This window comes from Candoia aspera, chromosome 14 (assembly GCF_035149785.1).
Source record: "Candoia aspera isolate rCanAsp1 chromosome 14, rCanAsp1.hap2, whole genome shotgun sequence".
NCBI classification, from domain to species: domain Eukaryota; kingdom Metazoa; phylum Chordata; class Lepidosauria; order Squamata; family Boidae; genus Candoia; species Candoia aspera.
In genome coordinates this window covers 17,481,239-17,502,945 of record NC_086166.1, presented here as the reverse complement: position 1 = coordinate 17,502,945, position 21,707 = coordinate 17,481,239, and the positions used below count along the sequence as shown (strand labels likewise).

Sequence of the window (21,707 nt, the reverse complement as noted above, 5' to 3'; positions counted from 1 at the left end):
TTTCGAGGGTGCAAGTAACTGGGTGCGTTTTTGCCACGCCTCCCCTCAAAGGACGCAGGGCAGCAGCAGCCACGCCCCTTGCAGGGACTCCCTGAGACGGGTACTGCTGCTGGCCCCGGTGAGCCTTGCCAAGCGGGTCTGAACTGCGTGCGGGCGCCTTCTCTCTCCAGCTGCCCTGCTTGAAGGGCTCCGGGGGGGGGGGGCAGGCTGGCAGGAGCGACTCCTCTGCCACGTGCAGCGAAGCATCCGCTCCGGCGCCTCCTGCGGCGCTTGGCAAGAGCGGGCGCCGACCTCGGGGGCCCAAGGGGCTGGGGGAGGCGGGCCGGCAGCTGGCCCCTCCTCTCCCGCGGCTGCCGCCGCCGCCGCCGCTAAGAGACCTGCCTGCCAGCGCGGGGCCCCAGAGCCTCCTCTCCCGCCCGAGCCAGAAGGATGGGCAGCAGCAGGTTCCCCTTGGAGGTGAAGACCCTGGGCTTGCTGAAGCATGGCAGGCAGCAGGTAGCTGAGGCCCGGGCTCTGCCGCGTGGCCCCCTGGCGATCTGCAGGGCGGTCTTGGGAAGCGCGGGCTTCGGGGGTCGGCTTGGGTACTAATTTCCATTTTTTCACCTGAATTGTTTTAAAGTAACAACCACATCACTGAATATGTTTATTTGGATGATGTTATAATGATTTTAATGTATTTTAATGATGGTTTTGATTAATGTTAATTGCCACAGGCTGGGGTTATACATGCAAATTTGGGGGGGGTGCCTTCGAGTGATTGTTGATTCTTGACAACTGCCTGGATAAGTCCCTGCAGTTTTCTTGGCTCTTTCTTCAGTGGCTTGCCATTGCCTCCTTCTCAGGGCTGAGAGGGAGTGACTGGCCCAGGGTCACCCAGCCGGCTTTCCTGCCTCAGGTGGGACTAGAACTTGCAGTCTCCCGGTTTCTAGCCCTTAACCACTAGACTAAATTATACATGCAATAAATACCATGAACTCATTTGGAAACGCTGTAATTCAGACTGTTGCTTTAGTTTGGCGAAAGGTTCTAATTAAGATCCTGCATGGAGCTGGGGGTTGGATTTGACAGCCTCTGGAATTCTTCTAGCTCTACAGTTCTAGAATTCTGTGCTGTATAGAATGCAAATGTTTGCATTTTGCTTTCTTGTAGTTCCTCACCTCGAGGGGCTTATACAAGCAGAAAGGTGGGAAATGACTTGAATCACAAACACACACACACAGACACACACACACACGGAGGAGGAGTATAGCCTGCAAATGCTGGAAAACTTTTGCTTTAGAATTTTGAGTTTGCTGTTTTAGCTACCTGCCCATCTCATCTGGGATGTTTTCTACGTGTATTATGATGAAATATGCAAAGACCTAGAGTTAGAAAATCAAAGAGGAAGAACACGATCAGCATTTCTCAAGCTAAAAGAGCTGAAGAGAAAATTCAAGCCCCGAGTTGCTATCCTTAAAGATTCTATGGGCAATGACGCGGGTAGATGGAAGGACTATACAGAATCACTGTATAAAAAAGAGTTAGTCGATGTTCAGCCATTTAAGGAGGTAGAGTTTGATCAAGAACCAACAGTACTGAAGGAAGAAGTTCAAGCTGCACTGAAGGCACTGGCGAAAAACAAGGCTCCGGGAACCGATGGATTGCCAATGGAGATATTTCAACAATCAGATGCAGCAGTGGAAGCCCTTACTCTTCTACGTCAAGAAGTTTGGAAGACAACAACCTGGCCAACTGACTGGAAGAGATCCGTGTTCATGCCATGGTCTTCTCAATTGCCACATATGCTGTGAAAGCTGGACATTAAACAAGGAAGATAGGATAGATTGAAAAGGACATCATGCTTGGTAAAATCAAGGGTCAGCGGAAAAGAGGAAGTCCTTCAGTGCGATGGATTGATACAATCACCGCAACAATGGATGCAAACATCGGAACAGTGAGGCGTTTGGTGCACGGCCGAACAGCATTTCGTTCTGTTATACAGGGGGTTGCCATGAGTCGTAAATGACTCGATGGCAACTAACAACAACAACCATCTCATCTAGCTATGTGTAGAAGTCATTATCCCCAAGGTCCCTTCATTTTGGAAAACTAAGCCCCTAGTTCTGAAATCCCCTAGGAACTGGGGTGGGCTTGCCAGAAGCCCGTGTCCAGCTTGGACTGGTGGGCTGTTGTGCTCCCAAATAAAGTCAGGTTGACCCAGCCTTCAGGTCATTCTTGCTCTGACCCCTTTCCTTCCACTGGGATGGCATTGTCCGTTCCCTTGGGACATGTGCGCAGACAAATGTCTTTCTTATACAACTGCTCAAATGCCAGCTACTGTCTGTCATGACTCTGGGGAACTTCATGGTGGGACAGGCATGGCCGTGATTGCAGTCCGAGCTTTCCAGACTGCGAATTAACATACAGGGGTAATTGTTTGCTAGCCAGTTTCCATCTTAGCATCTGAATGGCAGTTTGGGCTATACTGTAGTGCTAACCCAGCCTTGGCAAGGTGGCATCCTTTATATGCGTTGGACTTCCACTCTCTCAATCTCTGACAAATGCCCCCGTCACGCCCCTTTCCTTAACTTCAGAGGCTGAAACTGGTCTCCACTGTAGAGCTGAGTTGCTTACGTGTTCTGATTACCATTGTATTCTTTTTATTTTGGTATTTCTTGATAGCTGGCTTGAGCCCCACTTGTGCTAGAAATAGAGCATTTTATGAATTAAACAGATTAAGGCATGGATTCTGTTCCTTCTTTTTCAGACCTGCCTGCTTTCTGTGACCTGGTCTGACCAAAATCAGGTTCTCATTTACAGGACATTTGAAGAATTTAAGACCCTCCACGTAAGTTTGGGTTGAGCTCAGGGACAGTTATGCTGTCTCTTCCCCACAGAGCTGCCCGAACAGCATCAGCTCATTTCTCATTCTTCTTTTCAGAAAGGACTGAAGAGAAAATTCCCCATTGAGAGTGGTTTATTGAAAAAATCCGATCGGACTCTCCCAAGATTTCGAGGTAAAAGGGGAAGAACAGGCTTTAATTGGATTTAGCTTTAATTAGATTGGTGAAAGTTTCTGTTTACCATCCTTGCTGCTCCCATCAACATCAGAAAGATTTACGGAGTTATGCAATTAAAGGCTGGACACCTGTGACCTAATAAGATTGCAATTCCAGTCCTGATGACAGAGATGCTAAATCATCAGCCACCCTTTACAAACCAAACATACAGTAGTGCCTTCATGTAAACTGAAGTACATTATGGCTTCATGCAGAGGGAAGTAAATGGGGGTGGGGGTGGGGAGTGCAACAACAACATGGCCTCTGATGGCCACAGAATGTGTTGGGGTAGCTGATGATGTGGGTAGGGCCAAGTGTTATGGGCTTTGGGGGAGAGTTGGGAGGGTAAGGGGGAAAATGAGTGCTTTAAGTTTTGCAGAAGTTTTGCCTATGATTCTCTCACAGAAAAAAATAATCAGCTTGGTTTTGGAGAGGACTTAAGGAGTTAATTAGTTTCATAAGGCTTATAATTCTTCAACCGTCCACTCCCAGGACTAAAAGTACAGGCTCCGTTTGCCCCAGGTGACAACAGAGGTGCTGTCATAGGCTCAGAAGAAACACAAATTAAAAACAGCTTCTTTTAATCCTGGATCCCTGTTCTTTGTTCAGTCACAAGAAGAAAGGTTTGCGCAAATATTGGTCAAATGTAATATATAATTTAGCCTCATTTCCCCCCCTGCTCCAAAGGAATGGGTTTGCAGCATTGATACCCTTTAAGGTCATAGTGAAAAGGCCTATTTGTGCTTTTCCACCTCCTACTTGGGCCCTCTGCAGAATTCTACACCCCTGGGCTCTTTTAGAGCAAGACATTACACCCCACATAAATTGCAGTGCTGGAAAAAACACAGGTTGCATGGAACCATGCCAAGGAGTTGAACTCCTTAAAGTTTTTCCCCCTTTTCCCCTTCACAGATGCAAATGCAATGCTGAGGAAGAATCAGAAGTTGAGCAGGTGCATGGAGAGTCTGAGGCTGCTGGAGGTTTATTGCCAGGAGTTGTTGAAGACTCAAGCCAAAATCTCCCAAGGAGAAGATGTGATTAAGTTTCTTGAAGCCCAGAGCCAGGATCTGGAGCCTTCCTTTCCAGAAAACAGGTATATTTAAGAAAGGGGGTTTTCCTGAAGAGCAAGAAAAAAACATGCACATTTTAGAAGGCTCAGTTCAAACATCAAATCATGTTGTGGCTTGAATTCTTAGAAGGTAGAACTAGAGGCAAGCCATGGTTCAAACTATGTTCCTGCTTTCATCTTCAGCATGCCTTTCTTCTGCTATGTTATTTGACATATATTTTGACTCAGGCCTGCCAGACAATTTCAGGAGATGATAATATGAGGGTGCTGGGGAGGAAAGAAGCTGTCTCTGGTGAGGCCTCAGGTGAGGATTTCCCTGTTCATGGTGGAACTGATTTCTAGGGCTTCTTGGCTAAGCCAGACATCAGGGCCAGTTTGGTGGAGCGGTGCCACCTCAACACCAGGAGAGGGTGAGTTCTAGGTCTCCCTTAGGCATGGAGGACGGCCGGGTGACTTGAGCCAGTCCCTCTGTCTCAGCCCAAGCCACCTCACGGGGTGTTGCTGTGGGGAAAAGAGGAGGTCAGAGCATTATGCACACCACATGGAGTTGTTCAAAAAAAGGTGGGATATAATAATTTGTCCTAAGCATGTGTTTCATCTACAACACTAACCCATTGTTCTGCCAAGTGTCCAAGCAATGATCAGGTGCCCAGACAAGTGATTCTTTTAGATCCAGAGACAATAAGCACACCAGTGGATAAAGAGAGTTTAACCTTCATTATTAACTTAAGCAAATAGATTTAAACCGAAACACAGTTTAGGCAAATTAAACAGAAGCATGAACAGCATAACATAAAGAAAAATCATAACATACCAAGCAAGCTGATACCCCATCTCCCATAGGCTGTCAAGAGCCCCTTAATAAAGACAGCAGAGATACCCCAGGATGGCTTAATATCCATAGCATCCAGCACTCAGGAAGCTCCCAAACTCAAAAGGCAATCCTAAAGGTTTTATCAAAGTCTGGCCCTAAAACCTGGTGACCCTGTTTCCATGTTACTGAGGCCGCAGGATCCGACCTTGCCTGAAGAGTTCCCAGAGTCTGGAGCATCTGTTTATGACATCATCCAAGAGCCTGGGAAGCTGTACCGATAAGCTAGTGCTTAACAAAAACAATCTTGGGGTTTTCTCTTCTCTCCATTTTAAACAGAAATAAAAAACAAGCCAGCTAAACATTAGTATACTCAAAATAATAAACTTCTTGTGAAGGAGAAAATCAAAATATGTCACTTAAACTCCTTGAAATACAATGGTCTTGTATGTGTTGCCACTACACCCATACCCGAGATTTGCAAAGTACTAAGTAAAAAACAAACCAAGTTAGCATAATGTGATATATAAACTCAGCTATTTTTAGAGAGCATGCCAAGTGTTTCTGGTTCTTATTTGGAATCACCATACTAGCCAAGTTAACTATGTTTTGTTTCAGAGTGGGTGATGAAACGGAAGCGTTTAATAAAACCATCAATTTTGGTAACACAGAGAGTGCTGGAGAAGGACCAGGAGAACCAGCCCTGAGTCCCTCCAACCACAGAATTTATGAGTGCCGGTGGGTCAGGCACCTGCTTTCAATCCTACCTATCAGGTTATTAACATGCAGCTAACAGGAGGGGAAACTCTCATATAAGCTGTTTCAAAGGAAAGGCTAGATATATGAAAGTTAGTGTTTATTTCATCAGAGGAAAACAACCTGATTTCAGATCTGGCCATTGCCAGAATAAGAGACCGATGGAAACTGACTCTCCTGCCAACCAGCACCTTGTGTTGTGTGTTGTGTGGGAGGAAGAGACTCAGAAGTATGAACTTTGATTTCACTCTAAAGAGGACTTGCTTTCCATACACAACAATCACTGGAATTCTTCCAAATTGGCTTCATAACTTTCTACAATAACGTATTGGAAGAAGTTCCTGGATTTCTGCCAGCCTGCTTCAAAATGCTTCAAGTCCAGCCTGCAGGGGAAAACAAAAGCCAACAAGATATAAATGCAGGGCATTGTTTGTGATATTAAGAAAACACACAACACAATAGCTTTAGGCCACAGCTTGCACCTTCATAAATTGGCCTCAGAAGGCCGAAAGAGTTGTTTTATCAGTCCAGAGTTTCTTCTAGTGCTCCGTTCATGGGTGTTGAAGCCAAGTGTCATTGGCACACCCTCAAGTCAGGCCTGAAGGCATGGATGTCCCTTTAATTCCAACCCCCAGCACACTGTACTCTGATGGACTGCCTCTGCATGTGGACTTGCTACTGTAAATAATAGCTGCTATTAATTCCATAAAGTATAACTGAAACAACTTTGAAACAGTTTAAACTGATTTCAGTATGATTTCATTACTGTCTTAAAAAAAAGCATAGGTTAGCAGAAACAAAATGGATCAGAGCAGTCTTTTCCAATCTGGTGCCTTCAAAAGATCTTGGATTTTGACCCATTATCCCCAACTGGCATGGTATCTGGGGATGATAGGAGTCCAACACTGGGTTGGGTCGGAAGCCAACTCTACCATTTTACTGCTGACAATACAACACTCATATTTTATCATTTTATTATTCTGTGCACAATACTATAAAAGTTTTCCTTTCATCAGTTGAAATATTAACATGCTAATGAATAATCTGTTCAGCTGTGGATGTAATTTATTTACTCAGATTTATTTGTTTAGATAATTGATATAGCTGCCCATCTTATGTACTTAAATGACACATTTTAGTTAAATTGTAAATCAATCTGTAGTTTACTCAACCAATTTATGTGGTTCGCATGACACACAGGACCCTAACTGACTAACTGGGTTGGCTTTGCACCATCTGTGAGGATAAAATGTGGTTCAGCAAGCCATGTGCCACTGAGTGAAACTGGAGCCTTTGGGGGTTTGTTGAATGTTGCTTAAAAAGCAAACTCCCCATGAATGCAACAGCACTGAGCACCCAGCCAGCCCTGGGACTGCTGTAACAAGCTGCCACTTTAGGAATACTCAGAAAAACTGCTGTTGCAGCATCCATTTGAATTTCATGATTTTCATCCTGCAGCATCATTATTTTGCCTTCTGAAATGGGAGAGAGGAAGAAAGAGGCACCCAGGATATCCAGCCTGACCATCACACAGCCGGTCGTCTCCCAGATTTACCAGTGTGTTGCACCCTTCAGAACTAAAGACACCCAGAACAAGCCCTTTGAAGCCACCGCGGCAGAAAAGCTTGAAGTGCTGATGAAGGACAGGACGGGTATGGAGCACAAAAACGCACCTGATGCCGTGGCCTGGTTGCATGTGGGCATCTGAGGGCATTCTTAAACCATGGTTCATTGAATTGAATTGGCCAGGTTTGCACAACAGTATGTCCTATAATCCCACACGGGCACGGGCCTGTCCCAGGTCATCCAGGGCCCGACTAGAAATAGCGGTCACACACTCGATTTGGCGTTCCTGTCAGAGCGGTGCCTTTGTGATCTGGAATTGGTAGGCCTATCTTTGGTCCCCTTGTCATGGTCAGGTCACAGCATGGTGGCTATGAGCTTCTCGAGGGCCACACCCTTCCGCAGAGAGGCTGGACCTATTAGAACAGTCCGCCCCAGCGACTGACGGACCCTGATGGGTTCCAGAGGGAGCTGGGGGTTTATAACTGAGGATCTGCTGCATGGTCCTGCTGAGACCCTAGTCGCCGCCTGGAATAGGAGGGTGATGGAGGCTTGAGATAGGACTGTGCCAGAGCGACCTCTCTCAACCTGTGGACCTCATCATGCCCCATTGTATACAGAGGAACTAAGAGGGATGGAATGGATTAAGAGATGTCTAGAGCATCACTGGCGGAAAATGAAGAACGAACTAGACTGAACATGGGTAAGAGCTGCTATTAAAGCCTACCTTGTGATTCGTGCAGCGAAGTGGAAATTCTTCTCTGCACAAATTGCATCTGCAGAAAATTGGCTGGTGGCCCCCTTTAAAGCCCTCCATGGCTTGGGGCCAGGTTATTTGAAGGACTGCCTCTTCCCAGTCTCATCCACCTGGCCCACCAGAGCGGGGAGGCAGGGCATATTACGGGTCCCTTCAGTTAGGGAGGTACATCTAGTTGGACCAAGAAAAAGGGCATTCTCCATGGTGGCTCCCTGTGGAACATTGTTCCCCTGGAGATTAGATTGGCCCCACCTTGATGCTTTTCCGAAAGGCCCTGAAGACGTTCTGGCAGTGGGCCTGGGGACCCCAAACTGAGACGGAGCCAATCAAGTGGTTGATTTGATTGTATTGTAGCCACCATGGCGGGTGGGAGGTTGACGTGTTTTTATATTGTGGATTTTAATTTTGTAAGCCGCCTGGAGTCACTGTGTGTGAGTTGGGTGGCCATATAAATTTGTTAAATAAATAAATAAATAAGAACAATATCCTTGATCCAAGCCTGCTTCTGCAGTGTTCTTAGATAAGCCAGAAATTTTCCATCCTGCGCGCTCCTACCTTGCAAAAAAGCTGTAAGGATTTCAAAACCATTCAGATTTACTGCAGGGAAGAGCTTTTCCAGGAGGGTTTGTCTATCAAGTGGCATGGATGGGCAGGGAGACGGTATGGGCTGGAATGCCAATCCTTTCTCAGAACTACCTGGGCTTCAGCAAACCACTCCCTTCCATCTTCAGTGAGGTATTAAAAAAGCCTCCTTTAATTTGAATCGGGCTCCTGATGGCTTCATGCCACCTCTGGGTTGTTTCCCTGGCAACAATAGAGAAGTGTTTTGGCCCTGCCATTTTGGTGGTCTCCCATCCGAGTTCACAAAGCCACCAGTAATCCAGTTCGACTGAAGGGAGACTTTTGAAGCACCTCAATGCAAATGGAAGGGAATGGCTTGTTGAAGCCCAGGGAATTCCAGGAGGGGTCTGGATTCAATCCTAGCTGACCATTAACCAGGCTGTGTCAGTACACGTTTCCCCTCAACCTGCTTTGAAGGTCCAAATTATGGCTATTTAAGGAGGCCAAGTGCCTTTGGTGGGAACAGGACATTTTTACAAATCTGCAGTTCCTCCATTCCTGTCTTTTCACCCAAGGAATGCTGGGGAGCAGAGCAACAGGCCCGTTTCTTGATCCCTCCGTGCTCTTTTGTCTCAGGGTGGTGGCTGGTGGAAAACAACCGGAAGCAAATAGCCTGGTTCCCAGCTCCGTACCTAGAGGACAGCAAAGAAGTGTCTGATGCGGAGGAGGAAAACAACGAGGACGGTGAATCCCGCCCGAGGGCCTCCTAACGCTTTCTTGTAGATACAGACATAAAGAAACAGCATTCTATACTGCAGGTCCAACCAATTCTCTCTGCTCCAGAAGGTTGCTAAGTCAGTCCCCTTCACAGCCAGGTCTTCAGGTCAGGAACTGGCATGGTGGTTTTGCTGGCCCCAGGATGCCTGCAGACTCATCCATCTGTTTTAGAGTCTTTTTTCTTTTAAAAAAAGGAATATTATGTTGGCAGGCAAAGCCCACATGAGCCACAGGCATTTTTACAATATTACAATCAAAATAGACTCAATGACGAGCTGGACAGTTTCTGACAGCTATTTTGTGAAAAGAACGCCACCCCTTTTTGTGATAGCAGAGTGACATGTTCTCAAAATATCAAACTGCCTATCCTGGCATTACAGGTACTCCTCGCTTGACAACCACAACTGAGACCGGAATTTTGGTTGCTAAGCAAAGCAGTCATTAAGCGACTCTGACCTGATTTTTTGACCTTTTTTGTGGCAGTTGTTAAGCAACTCACCACGGTGTTAAATGAACCATGTGGTTGTTAAGTGAATCACGCAGTTTCCCATTGATTTTGTTTGCCAGCTGACCAGGAAGGTTGAAAATGGTGATCAAGTGACCATGGGATGCTGCGACAGTCATAAATGCGAACTGATTGCCAACGCCTAAATTGTGATTACATGAATGTTGAGATGCTGCAATGGCTGTAAGTGTGTGAACCGGTCATAAGTCGGTTTTTTCAGCACTGTCGTAAGTCCAAATCATTGCTAAATGAGTGGTTGTTAAGTGAGGACTACCTGTAACTAGAAGCTGTTTCCTTAGTTAGAGCTCTTTCCCAAAGGAATTTCCATTGTTTTGAAGCTGGATGGGAACCTGTGCAGCTGCTGTGCAATAAGATAGAGAGTGGCTTCTTTGAACTCACACTCACAGCTAAGCTGGAAGACTTTAGCTCTATGGTTATGATCCTTAACTCAGAGACAGTGGAGGTGGAATCTGGATGCCTTCTGCATGTAACGATTCAAATGCATCTTTAGGCACAGCTATAGTATTCTTTTGTGCTGTGACAAAAGAAAGAGCTGGCTTACATATTTGTCTCCTTCTCCTTCCAGGGATGCTGTATTATGTCACCCAAGCTTACAGAGCCAAGGAACCAGATGAACTCTCCATCAAGACTGGGATTGTGGTAGAAGTGCTTGAGAAATCAGACAACGGCTGGTGGCTTGTTTGGTAAGCCAGCAGGTTGGTGGGGGGGAGGGACTCAGTTTGGGCACAGTAATGGAACACTGGTCAATTTCTGCAGACAGACCACCACCCAGTGTCTACTGGTTGTTGAAAAGCCTGATAAAAAAATACTGAATATTACACTTGCTACCTTGAAAGATCAGCAGACGAAGTCTTGGGATCTCTTAAGCAAACATCAGGAGGAGTCTGGTAGCACCTTTTCAGATTAGCAAATGTCATTAAAAGGGATCAGCTTTCAGGAGCTACAGTTCGCTGTATCAGAAGCAATGAAATGACTAGACATATGCCTTTGGGCATAACTTCTCCAGAGATCCTATGAGTGCTGTGTTGCTCTGTGGATTTTGAGGACAATCAGTGAAGCATGGGATACTGGAAGACTGAAAACAGTTCAGCCTTGCAGTCAGGGAGGAAAACCTAGTAGAGCCTAGCAGGGAAAGGCCACCTAAGATCCTCCACGGGTTGATGAACCCTCAGCCTCAGCCTCAGCAGCATAATTTGTGTTGAGGAATGACGGGAGTTATGGCCCACTGGAACGAGTCTCCAACAATGGCTGTGAGTCGTCCTCTTTCTTGCTGTCTCCTCTTTGAGGAACAGCATCCAAATATCTCTAGAGCTAAAGGAGAGTTCAAAATTTCTTCAAAAATTCATATGCAGAAATTCTTTCCAAAAAGTAGAAATTCTGCAACAGAGATAATATTAGGACATTGGCATAACTCCTATTACAGAAGAAATCAGCTTTTATTGGAAGAGATTGGGGGAGAAGTCCTCACCCCCACAGCATATATACATTTTTGCTCCTGTTAAGAAGCAACAGACTTAGATGCAATTGCTGACTCAAACCAGAAAAAGGAGTTTAGGCTCTGAGTGTGATCAAGCAGACCAGTCTGACCTTGCAACTGAGCTGGCGGTTCTCTCTCCTGCCCCTCCCCATTTTGGCTTTCTAGGTACGATGGAACCACAGGCTACATTCCCGCCATGTTTCTCCAGCCGTACAGAAACCCCCATAGCAAATTCCTGGGTCTCACCTCTCACTCCTTGTGCAGCTCCCTGCCAAACCTCACTGAAGCCCCTGGTCTCAGCAGCAAGAATGTCGTAGCCCAGCAAAAGGGGAACCAGGTTTATCTGAACCGGAAGACGATGCAAAGCAAAGACACGGGCTCACTCGAAGGCAAAGGGATTCGTTCTCTGAATACAGTTGCCACCACAGGAGGTTCCAGTTCAACTTCTGAGACAGAAGGTTGGTCCAGCAGCTCAGGGAACGTGAGTGACCAAGGATTCTGCAGCCCCTCAGACCCTGAGAGCAATACTGTCTTCCCAGAGACCTTCCACCAGACTTCTGGGAACCCAGGAAGCCCCTCCTTAAGGAAGCAGCAAAACCATTTGGGCTTTGAAGAGGAGCCTTCTAGGGACCCATTTCATTCGCTTCCCTCCTCTGGTATGGGGCCCATGCCTGGGGGCCCTACGGTGCCCCCGCGTCCCTCCCCTCATGAAATCCTCCAGAAATGCAGCAGCATAACCAGAAGGGCTATGCAGAGATCTCTGGAGCAGCCCAGCATCCCTGCCTGCTCTCCCTTGTATCCATAAGGGGTGTTGTTGTTGTTGTTGTTAGTTGCCGTTGAGTCATTTACGACTCATGGCGACCCCCCGTATAACAGAATGAAATGCTGTTCGGCCTTGCGCCAAAGCCTGACTGTTCCGATGTTTGCATCCATTGGTGCGGTAACCGTATCAATCCATCACATTGAAGGCCTTCCTTTTTTCCGCTGGCCCTCGACTTTACCAAGCATGATGTCCTTTTCAAGCGATCGGTCTTTCCTGACGATGTGCCCAAAGTATGAGTTATCTTCGCCGCTAGGGAACATTCTGGTGGTGTTTCTTCTAAAACTGATTTGTTTGTTCTTCTGGCAGTCCACGGTATTTTCAATAATCTTCACCAAGATCACAATTCAAATGCATCAATTCTTCTATCTTCCTTTTTTAATGTCCAGCTTTCACAGGCTATGTGGCAATCGAGAAGACCATGGCATGAGTCAGACGCACCTTTGTTTTCAAACTGACATCTTTGCTTCTGAAAACTTTAGATAGGTCTTTGATGGCAGATTTTCCCAGCATGATACGTAGTTTGATTTCTTGATTACTAATTCCCTTGGCATTGATTGTTGATCTGAGTAGACTGAAATTGTTGACGACTTTAATTTCTTCTTCATTGTGACATTGTTTACTGGTCCATATGTAAGTATCTTCATCTTCTTCACCACATTCAGGTGTAGTCTGTATTGCTGACTACAATCTTTGATCTTCATCAGCAAGTACTTCAAGTCTTCTTCACTTCCAGCAAGCAAAGTTGTATCATCTGCATATCGCAGGTTGTTAATGAGTCTTCTACCAATTCTGATACCCCATTGTTCATACATTCCTGCTTCTCGAATTATTTGTTCAGCGTACACATTGAATAAGTAGGGTGAAAGTATACAGCCTTGCTGCACACCTTTTCCAATTTTGAACCACTCGGTATCACCGTTTTCTGTTCTAACGACTGCCTCTTGATCCGTGTACAGGTTCCACATGAGTACAATTAAGTGCTCTGGAATTCTCATTCTTTGTAATATTAACCATAACTTGTTATGGTCCACACAGTCAAACGCCTTTGCATAATCAATGAAACAGAGGTAAACATCTTTCCAATATTCTTTACATTCAGCCAAGATCCATCTGACATCAGCAGTGATATCTCTCGTACCACATCCTCTTCTAAATCCAGCTTGGACTTCTGGTAGTTCTCTGTTGATGTAAGGCTGCAAATGTTGTTGAATTATTTTCAGCAAAATTTTGCTAGCATGTGAAATCAATGAAATTGTTCAATAATTTCCACATTCTGTTTGATCTCCTTTCTTTGGAATGGGTACGAATACAGATCTCTTCCAGTCAGTTGGCCAGGTTGTTGTCTTCCAAACTTCTTGACGTAGAAGAGTAAGGGCTTCCACTGCTGCATCTGATTGTTGAAATATCTCCATTGGCAATCCATCGGTTCCCGGAGCCTTGTTTTTCGCCAGTGCCTTCAGTGCAGCTTGAACTTCTTCCTTCAGTACTGTTGGTTCTTGATCAAACTCTACCTCCTTAAATGGCTGAACATCGACTAACTCTTTTTTATACAGTGATTCTGTATAGTCCTTCCATCTACCCGCGTCATTGCCCATAGAATCTTTAAGGATAGCAACTCGGGGCTTGAATTTTCTCTTCAGCTCTTTTAGCTTGAGAAATGCTGATCGTGTTCTTCCTCTTTGATTTTCTAACTCTAGGTCTTTGCATATTTCATCATAATACACGTAGAAAACATCCCAGATGAGATGGGCAGGTAGCTAAAACAGCAAACTCAAAATTCTAAAGCAAAAGTTTTCCAGCATTTGCAGGCTATACTCCTCCTCCGTGTGTGTGTGTGTCTGTGTGTGTGTGTTTGTGATTCAAGTCATTTCCCACCTTTCTGCTTGTATAAGCCCCTCGAGGTGAGGAACTACAAGAAAGCAAAATGCAAACATTTGCATTCTATACAGCACAGAATTCTAGAACTGTAGAGCTAGAAGAATTCCAGAGGCTGTCAAATCCAACCCCCAGCTCCATGCAGGATCTTAATTAGAACCTTTCGCCAAACTAAAGCAACAGTCTGAATTACAGCGTTTCCAAATGAGTTCATGGTATTTATTGCATGTATAATTTAGTCTAGTGGTTAAGGGCTAGAAACCGGGAGACTGCAAGTTCTAGTCCCACCTGAGGCAGGAAAGCCGGCTGGGTGACCCTGGGCCAGTCACTCCCTCTCAGCCCTGAGAAGGAGGCAATGGCAAGCCACTGAAGAAAGAGCCAAGAAAACTGCAGGGACTTATCCAGGCAGTTGTCAAGAATCAACAATCACTCGAAGGCACCCCCCCCAAATTTGCATGTATAACCCCAGCCTGTGGCAATTAACATTAATCAAAACCATCATTAAAATACATTAAAATCATTATAACATCATCCAAATAAACATATTCAGTGATGTGGTTGTTACTTTAAAACAATTCAGGTGAAAAAATGGAAATTAGTACCCAAGCCGACCCCCGAAGCCCGCGCTTCCCAAGACCGCCCTGCAGATCGCCAGGGGGCCACGCGGCAGAGCCCGGGCCTCAGCTACCTGCTGCCTGCCATGCTTCAGCAAGCCCAGGGTCTTCACCTCCAAGGGGAACCTGCTGCTGCCCATCCTTCTGGCTCGGGCGGGAGAGGAGGCTCTGGGGCCCCGCGCTGGCAGGCAGGTCTCTTAGCGGCGGCGGCGGCGGCAGCCGCGGGAGAGGAGGGGCCAGCTGCCGGCCCGCCTCCCCCAGCCCCTTGGGCCCCCGAGGTCGGCGCCCGCTCTTGCCAAGCGCCGCAGGAGGCGCCGGAGCAGATGCTTCGCTGCACGTGGCAGAGGAGTCGCTCCTGCCAGCCTGCCCCCCCCCCCCCCCCCGGAGCCCTTCAAGCAGGGCAGCTGGAGAGAGAAGGCGCCCGCACGCAGTTCAGACCCGCTTGGCAAGGCTCACCGGGGCCAGCAGCAGTACCCGTCTCAGGGAGTCCCTGCAAGGGGCGTGGCTGCTGCTGCCCTGCGTCCTTTGAGGGGAGGCGTGGCAAAAACGCACCCAGTTACTTGCACCCTCGAAAGCCTCCCGCGCCATTTCCTGACTCCAAGGATCGCCCTGCCTTCTCGTGGTGCCATCTGGAAGCAGTGGCTGCTCTGCCCGCCCTCCTTAGTGGCAGCCTGCCTCTGGGCCGGACACCCACTGCAGTTTCCTGCTGGCAGCAACTTGGCATCGCCTCTTCCCAAAGTCTTCCGAGAGGGAGGACAAGATGCCGGTTGCCCTTCGCAGCCCGGTCCTTCGTTCAGGGCAGGAAGGGGCAGCTTCCCACTCTTCACTTGCTTCCTGTGGTCCCGGAAACCTCCTTGTGAGAACTCACCGCCAGCATATGCTGGAAATCACTGAATGGCGTGATTGCACTTGATTCTCCAGTCGAGAGGATGGGCAAGAAGCGCCATCGGTGTCCAGGGTGCAGTTTGAAAGGCCTGGGGTCTTTAGCCCATGTCCATGGAGGGAACACATGTCACACGCGACTGGCGTACTGTAATGCTACAGTTGCCAGACAAGTAGACATTCGCATGGGGTTCCTCTCTCCATAACCTGACAAATCCCTTGAGACCAAGGCAGTTGTTTGGGCTTGGAACTAAACCCACTGCTTGAGTGTCCGTGGGGGCCCAGTGGCAAAGCCAGGGGTGGTGCCCTGAAGACTAGGCTGCAATACAGGGACACAGGGCTGAGCAGAGCAATTCTCCTCTTGGAAGAGAAATATCGCTCAGCAAACACATTTCACACCCAGAAATGCCTTTTCCTCTCCCCAAATCAACTGTGAAGATGGAGAAAAATGGCACCAAACAAGTCTGGTGGCTTGAAAGGCCTTCTGTCAGGCCCAGCCCAAGAACGACATGGAGGCAACCCAGCCAAAGTTCAGTTCTTTATTTGCTTACACGGTATAGACAGAATCTCGCCAGACGCAACCTGTATTGCTCTGTTTGTTGTTTATTCGTTTAGCCGCTTCCGACTCTTCGTGACTTCATGGACCAGCCCACGCCAGAGCTTCCTGTCGGTCGTCAACACCCCCAGCTCCCCCAGGGACGAGTCCGTCACCTCTAGAATATCATCCATCCACCTTGCCCTTGGGCGGCCCCTCTTCCTTTTGCCCTCCACTCTCCCCAGCATCATCATCTTCTCCAGGGTGTCCTGTCTTCTCATTATGTGGCCAAAGTATTTCAGTTTTGCCTTTAATATCATTCCCTCAAGTGAGCAGTTTATTTCCTGGAGGATGGACTGGTTTGATCTTCTTGCAGTCCAAGGCACTCTCAGAATTTTCCTCCCTATTTGCCAGTTATCAATCAAGCTGGTTGCCATAATCTTGGTTTTTTTGAGGTTTAGTTCTGCGTACAAGTTGAATAGGTAGGGTGAGAGTATACAGCCCTGCCGTACTCCTTTCCCAATCTTAAACCAGTCCATTGTTCCGTGGTCTGTTCTTACTGTTGCTACTTGGTCGTTATACAGATTCTTCAGGAGGCAGAGAAGATGACTTGGTATCCCCATACCACTAAGAACTTGCCACAATTTGTTATGGTCCACACAGTCAAAGGCTTTAGAATAGTCAATCAAACAGAAATTGATGTTTTTCTGAAACTCCCTGGCTTTTTCCATTATCCAGCGGATATTGGCAATTTGCTCCCTAGTTCCTCTGCCTTTTCTAAACCCAGCTTGTACATCTGGCAATTCTCGCTCCATGAATTGCTGAAGTCTACCTTGCAGGACCTTGAGCATGACCTTACTGGCATGTGAGATGAGTGCCACTGTTCGATAGTTTGAACATTCTTTGTTGTTATTCGTTTAGTCGCCTCCGACTCTTCGTGACTTCATGGACCAGCCCACGCCAGAGCCCCCTGTCGGTCGTCAACACCCCCAGCTCCCCCAGGGACGAGTCCGTCACCTCTAGAATATCATCCATCCATCTTGCCCTCTTCCATCCATCCATCTTGCCCTCTTCCTTTTGCCTTCCACTCTCCCTAGCATCAGCATCTTCTCCAGGGTGTCCTGTCTTCTCATTATGTGGCCAAAGTATTTCAGTTTGGCCTTTAATATCATTCCCTCAAGTGAGCAGTCTGGCTTTATTTCCTGGAGGATGGACTGGTTTGATCTTCTTGCAGTCCAAGGCACTCTCAGAATTTTCCTCCAATGCCACAGTTCAAAAGCATCGATCTTCCTTCGCTCAGTCTTCCTTATGGTCCAGCTCTCGCAGCCATATGTTACTACAGGGAACACCATTGCTTTAACTATGAGGAGCTTTGTTGTCAGTGTGATGTCTCTGCTCTTAACTATTTTATCGAGATTTGTCATTGCTCTTCTCCCAAGGATGAAGCGTCTTCTGATTTCCTGACTGCAGTCAGCATCTGCAGTAATCTTCACACCTAGAAATACAAAGTCTTTCACTGCTTCTACATTTTCTCCCTCTATTTGCCAGTTATCAATCAAGCTGGTTGCCATAATCTTGGTTTTTTTGAGGTTTAGCTGCAAGCCAGCTTTTGCACTTTCTTCTTTCACCTTCATCATAAGGCTCCTCAGTTCCTCTTCACTTTCAGCCATCAAAGCGGTATCATCTGCATATCTGGGATTGTTAATGTTTCTTCCAGCGATTTTAACTCCAGCCTTGGATTCCTCAAGGCCAGCTTGTCGCATGATGTGTTCTGCATACAAGTTGAATAGGTAAGGTGAGAGTATACAGCCCTGCCGTACTCCTTTCCCAATCTTAAACCAGTCCGTTGTTCCGTGGTCTGTTCTTACTGTTGCTACTTGGTCGTTATACAGATTCTTCAGGAGGCAGACAATGTATTGCTCTAAGCTAGTGGATATACCCCGGGCGATTCCAGGGCGTGGCTATTCTGAACCTCTTCCTCTTCCCACGGTCCAGCCTTGGGCTGGGCTCTCCCTTGTCTCGCCCCCCTCCTCGGAATATGCTTCCTCCTTCCTGAGAGCCAGCAGCATCACTGTCGCCCATCACATCACCTCCCCCTTCGTAGACACATTCCGTCACCCCTTCCCTCCAATCGATTGCTTGATTTATATTGGACTTTTTTTTACAACAAAAGGGGGCGTACACAGTACTCCCTTCTGTTTTCACCACAACAAATCATATTATTGCTAGTATCTGGAATACAACCGGCTTGGTCATGTTCAGATACAGTCCACAACTATTCCAAAACATAGGAGACATCATGGGAAAAATGGCAAATTGAAGGCTTTCGAGAATGGACTGGGCAGGGGCACCCATGGGGGGGGCACCTAGAAACAGAAGGCCTTTGATAGTGTGGTTGCACCCACCATCTTAACTCTCTTTACTCCCTGGGCCACTGTGGTGTGTGCCAAGGGGGGCCTTCAGATTCATTGCCAACCTACAGCCCCTCTCAGCCCCAACCAGCATGGCCGATGCTGAGGGATGTTGGAGACTGGAGTTCAACAATCGGAGCTTCCCCGTCACTAAACCATTAGTTCATCATCAGACATCCACTCTTACTACTAACTTTTTCACAGTGCAGCCAAAAGTACATAGCAACAGACTCAATCAATGTACTCAGGGGAGCCTAGAAGATTTGTGGAAATACTTTTAAAAATCAAACCAAAGGAGGCTGGGGAAAACCACAAACATGCTCCGAAAGTCCTTGATTTGGACTTTGAGACTTGCAAGATTCATGTCAGCCCTTCCAGGTAAACCAGATAGGGAATGTGACTGGGTGAGCTAATTCTACTTTATTGTAAGGCCACATTAACAGAATCTTGCAAGTCTGAAAGTATAAATTTCCCGCCCTCCCTATTTATCGCTTGAGTGTTCAGGGCTGGTCTTTCCTAAGTTTCTTCTTTAGACCATCACCCTCTCTCACCCTCTCTTTCCTTTTATCTGATCGTTCCCTAGGCAGCATGTCTTCCCTCTGTTCTCCAAGGTCGCCCTCCCATTCCATCACACCTCCCCACAACCTCCCATGTGGTGTGTGTGCTGGAGGCCCACCACTTTGCCTGTTGCGCTTGCCTGCAGTTTTCATGGGAATGGTGGACTGGTTTGAGTGACTGTGTCACAAAACCTGTCAGTGTGTTCCAGGTAGTTCACCCATGTGGCTCAGGGACCCCCACACGTTCCCCATTTCTGTTTATTTCTCCTCAGGATTTCCATCCAGGGAACCCTTCCTTCTTTTTCTCTTAGCTTGTTGAGGTCCACTCGCTTGATCTGGCTACCTTCAGCTCTCCCTGCTCGCAATCCGGTGACTCCGAGGGTCACCTGGCCACTCTCTCCCAGGCCCCTGCTGCCTCCACTTCTTCATCTACGTCTCCCCTGTTAGTAAGGGCTAAGTCCAAAGCAGCTGCTCCTCTGGTTCCCTCCTTTGAATGACATTTTTTGCAAAGCACTTTGAGAACCAGATGGATCTCCACTTGACACACAGTTGGATTCCCAGTTGACATCCGAACAGCTGAAATCCCCCATTGCCACAGTGGTGTTTCTTGGTACCTTGGCCATCTGGCCTGTGAATACTTCATCTACATTTTCTGCTTGGTTGGGTGGCACCTCTATGTCTTTTTTGTGTCTTTTCCCCGTGATATTCACCCAGACACTTTCATCAAGGCTCTCATTCTTGGGGTCATGGATTTCCATACAGGGTACTGATTCTTTACATATAATACAACTCCACCTCCTCCTTTGTTAGGTCTCTTTCTTTTGAACAAATTCTATCCTTCTATTCCAATCATGAGATCTGTCCCACCAAGTTTCAGTTATGCCTACAATATTCTATTTGTCTTCCTGTATTAGGACTTCAGGTTCTGCCTGTCATGAATACTGATGGCGAGCAGGAGGGGGCCTCTATCCAGCGGGGAAAATGCATGCGTAGTACTGAGGAATTAGGTGGCCATTCAAAGAGACACAGATCAGACCCGCCTTACCTTTTGGGGTTTATCTGTCTGGGTTTTTCCCACGCTTCTTCAGTTTGTTAGGATTCTGTCTTGTGTAGCAGTAATAAACACTAGAGACCTACTCCTCGTCTCAGCATGGTTCCTGACTGTTAGGACACTGCCTGTTTGTCCCCCATACTCCATGCCTTGGTGTTCAGGCACTTGAGCCCTTTAGTGCTGCCTTTACATTTCCCTGCTGCATCTCATGGTGTATTCCCAAGTCCTCCTTCCCCCTCCCTTCCTTGTTGTAAGATTTGCTGCCTTTGGTCTTCAGGTGTGGCTCAAGGAGTTTTATTTGTTTGGGTGTGGCTCAAGATAATAATCTCTCTTCCCCCTGCCGCCCCCCCCCCCGGATTTAGCTTCAAGTCCTCCGGATGACCTTGGAAGAGGTTTCCCAAGACATTCTTCCCAATCTTTGTGAGGTCCAGCCCATTTCTTGCCAGAAGCCCTTCCACTCTGCCTTTCAGTCCCAAGGGGAGACATCAAGACACCAGCAGAGCCCTTTTTTGGCATTGATGCTTCTGTGACTACTGAGAGCCAGTCTGGTCCAGTGGTAAAAGTGGGGCAACCCAGATTCTCATTCATGCCTTAGCCAGGTGCTAAACTGGGAGTGGGGAGACCTGGGTTCTCGTCCACCCTCAGCCACAGAAGCCAGCTAAGCGTCCTTAGGCCAGTCCCTGCTCCTCAGCCTAAATCAGCCTCTGGCTGTGGAAAGCCAGCAGAGAAACAAAACCTTTTGTTGCATCACGCACTGATAGTTTTGCCATAAGAACTAAGTGAGTGCAGTGCAGACCCTGCAACGTGTGAGACGAGTGCTAAGAAAAAGAAGAGCATGTGTCTGTCCCTACCACGGGGGAGAGGCCTGCCCTTAGGAAATGATGGGGGGATTTTTCCTTTCCCCAAAATTGTCCACTCTATAGCAGGTGGTAGCAGCTAACCTCCACGCCTATGCTTTGGGGCTAACCAGTCAGACGCGGTTAGTACCTGGATGGGCAATCGCCAGGAACTGTCAGTCCTGTGGGCTGTATTCAGAAGCTGGGAGTATCTCCTGGAAGAGAGCAAAGGCAACCCCTTTGCGTGCTGCTGCCCAGAAAACCAAAGAGCCACATCCCTGTCATGACCAGGAGCCGAGGTCGAGCTTTTTATGCCTCTGCCCACAGATTCTTTGGAGAGTTTGGAAAGGTCATGTGTGTCTAGTTCTAGCTGCCAGTGTGGAATGTATGGGCATCCTGGAGTTCATGTAAGGTGGCAGGGATCCCCTTCCTTTATCATAACCATCTCACTATAGTTCCGCTTCAGAAAGCTGGCCTCTGGTTGTAACTGGCTGAGGCTGATGGAGAACCATCTTTGACCTAGTTGAGTAAAGGAAGGAGTGTCAAAAGTCTATTCCAAGGTCAGTAAAATATTACAAAATATTGACAATATATTTCAGGAGTTTTATTTGTGCCATCTGATTTCCTCATGATTCAGTGCAAATATTTCCCCAATATCTCAGTTGCGATAATTTCTTATCCTATTTCCTTGGGAAAACACCTTTCTGGCTAAGACCTAAACCAACTCTTTAATTTGGTGTCCCCAGATGTCCTGGCATTACTATATGTACACAATTAAGGATCAGCCT

General features: G+C 47.2%; 1 protein-coding gene across 1 annotated transcript; it reads left to right on the top strand.

Annotated features, from left to right (window-relative positions):
• Positions 1-410: 410 nt before the first annotated feature.
• NOXO1 (NADPH oxidase organizer 1) lies at positions 411-11,773 on the top strand. Its single transcript, XM_063314938.1, has 8 exons — positions 411-495; positions 2,747-2,827; positions 2,921-2,996; positions 3,951-4,131; positions 7,133-7,326; positions 9,192-9,299; positions 10,424-10,541; positions 11,544-11,773. The coding sequence occupies exons 1-8, from the start codon at positions 430-432 to the stop codon at positions 11,650-11,652; spliced, it is 933 nt and encodes a 310-aa protein (XP_063171008.1). The 5' UTR covers positions 411-429; the 3' UTR covers positions 11,653-11,773.
• Positions 11,774-21,707: the final 9,934 nt, after the last annotated feature.

Excerpts from the sequence above, each read along its gene's own strand:
- NOXO1 (XM_063314938.1), top strand. The coding sequence starts at position 430 with ATGGGCAGCAGCAGGTTCCCCTTGGAGGTGAAGACCCTGGGCTTGCTG. Across the intron at positions 4,132-7,132 it reads CCTTCCTTTCCAGAAAACAG|CATCATTATTTTGCCTTCTG; the intron begins GTATATTTAAGA and ends TTCATCCTGCAG. Across the intron at positions 10,542-11,543 it reads AACGGCTGGTGGCTTGTTTG|CCGTACAGAAACCCCCATAG; the intron begins GTAAGCCAGCAG and ends ATGTTTCTCCAG.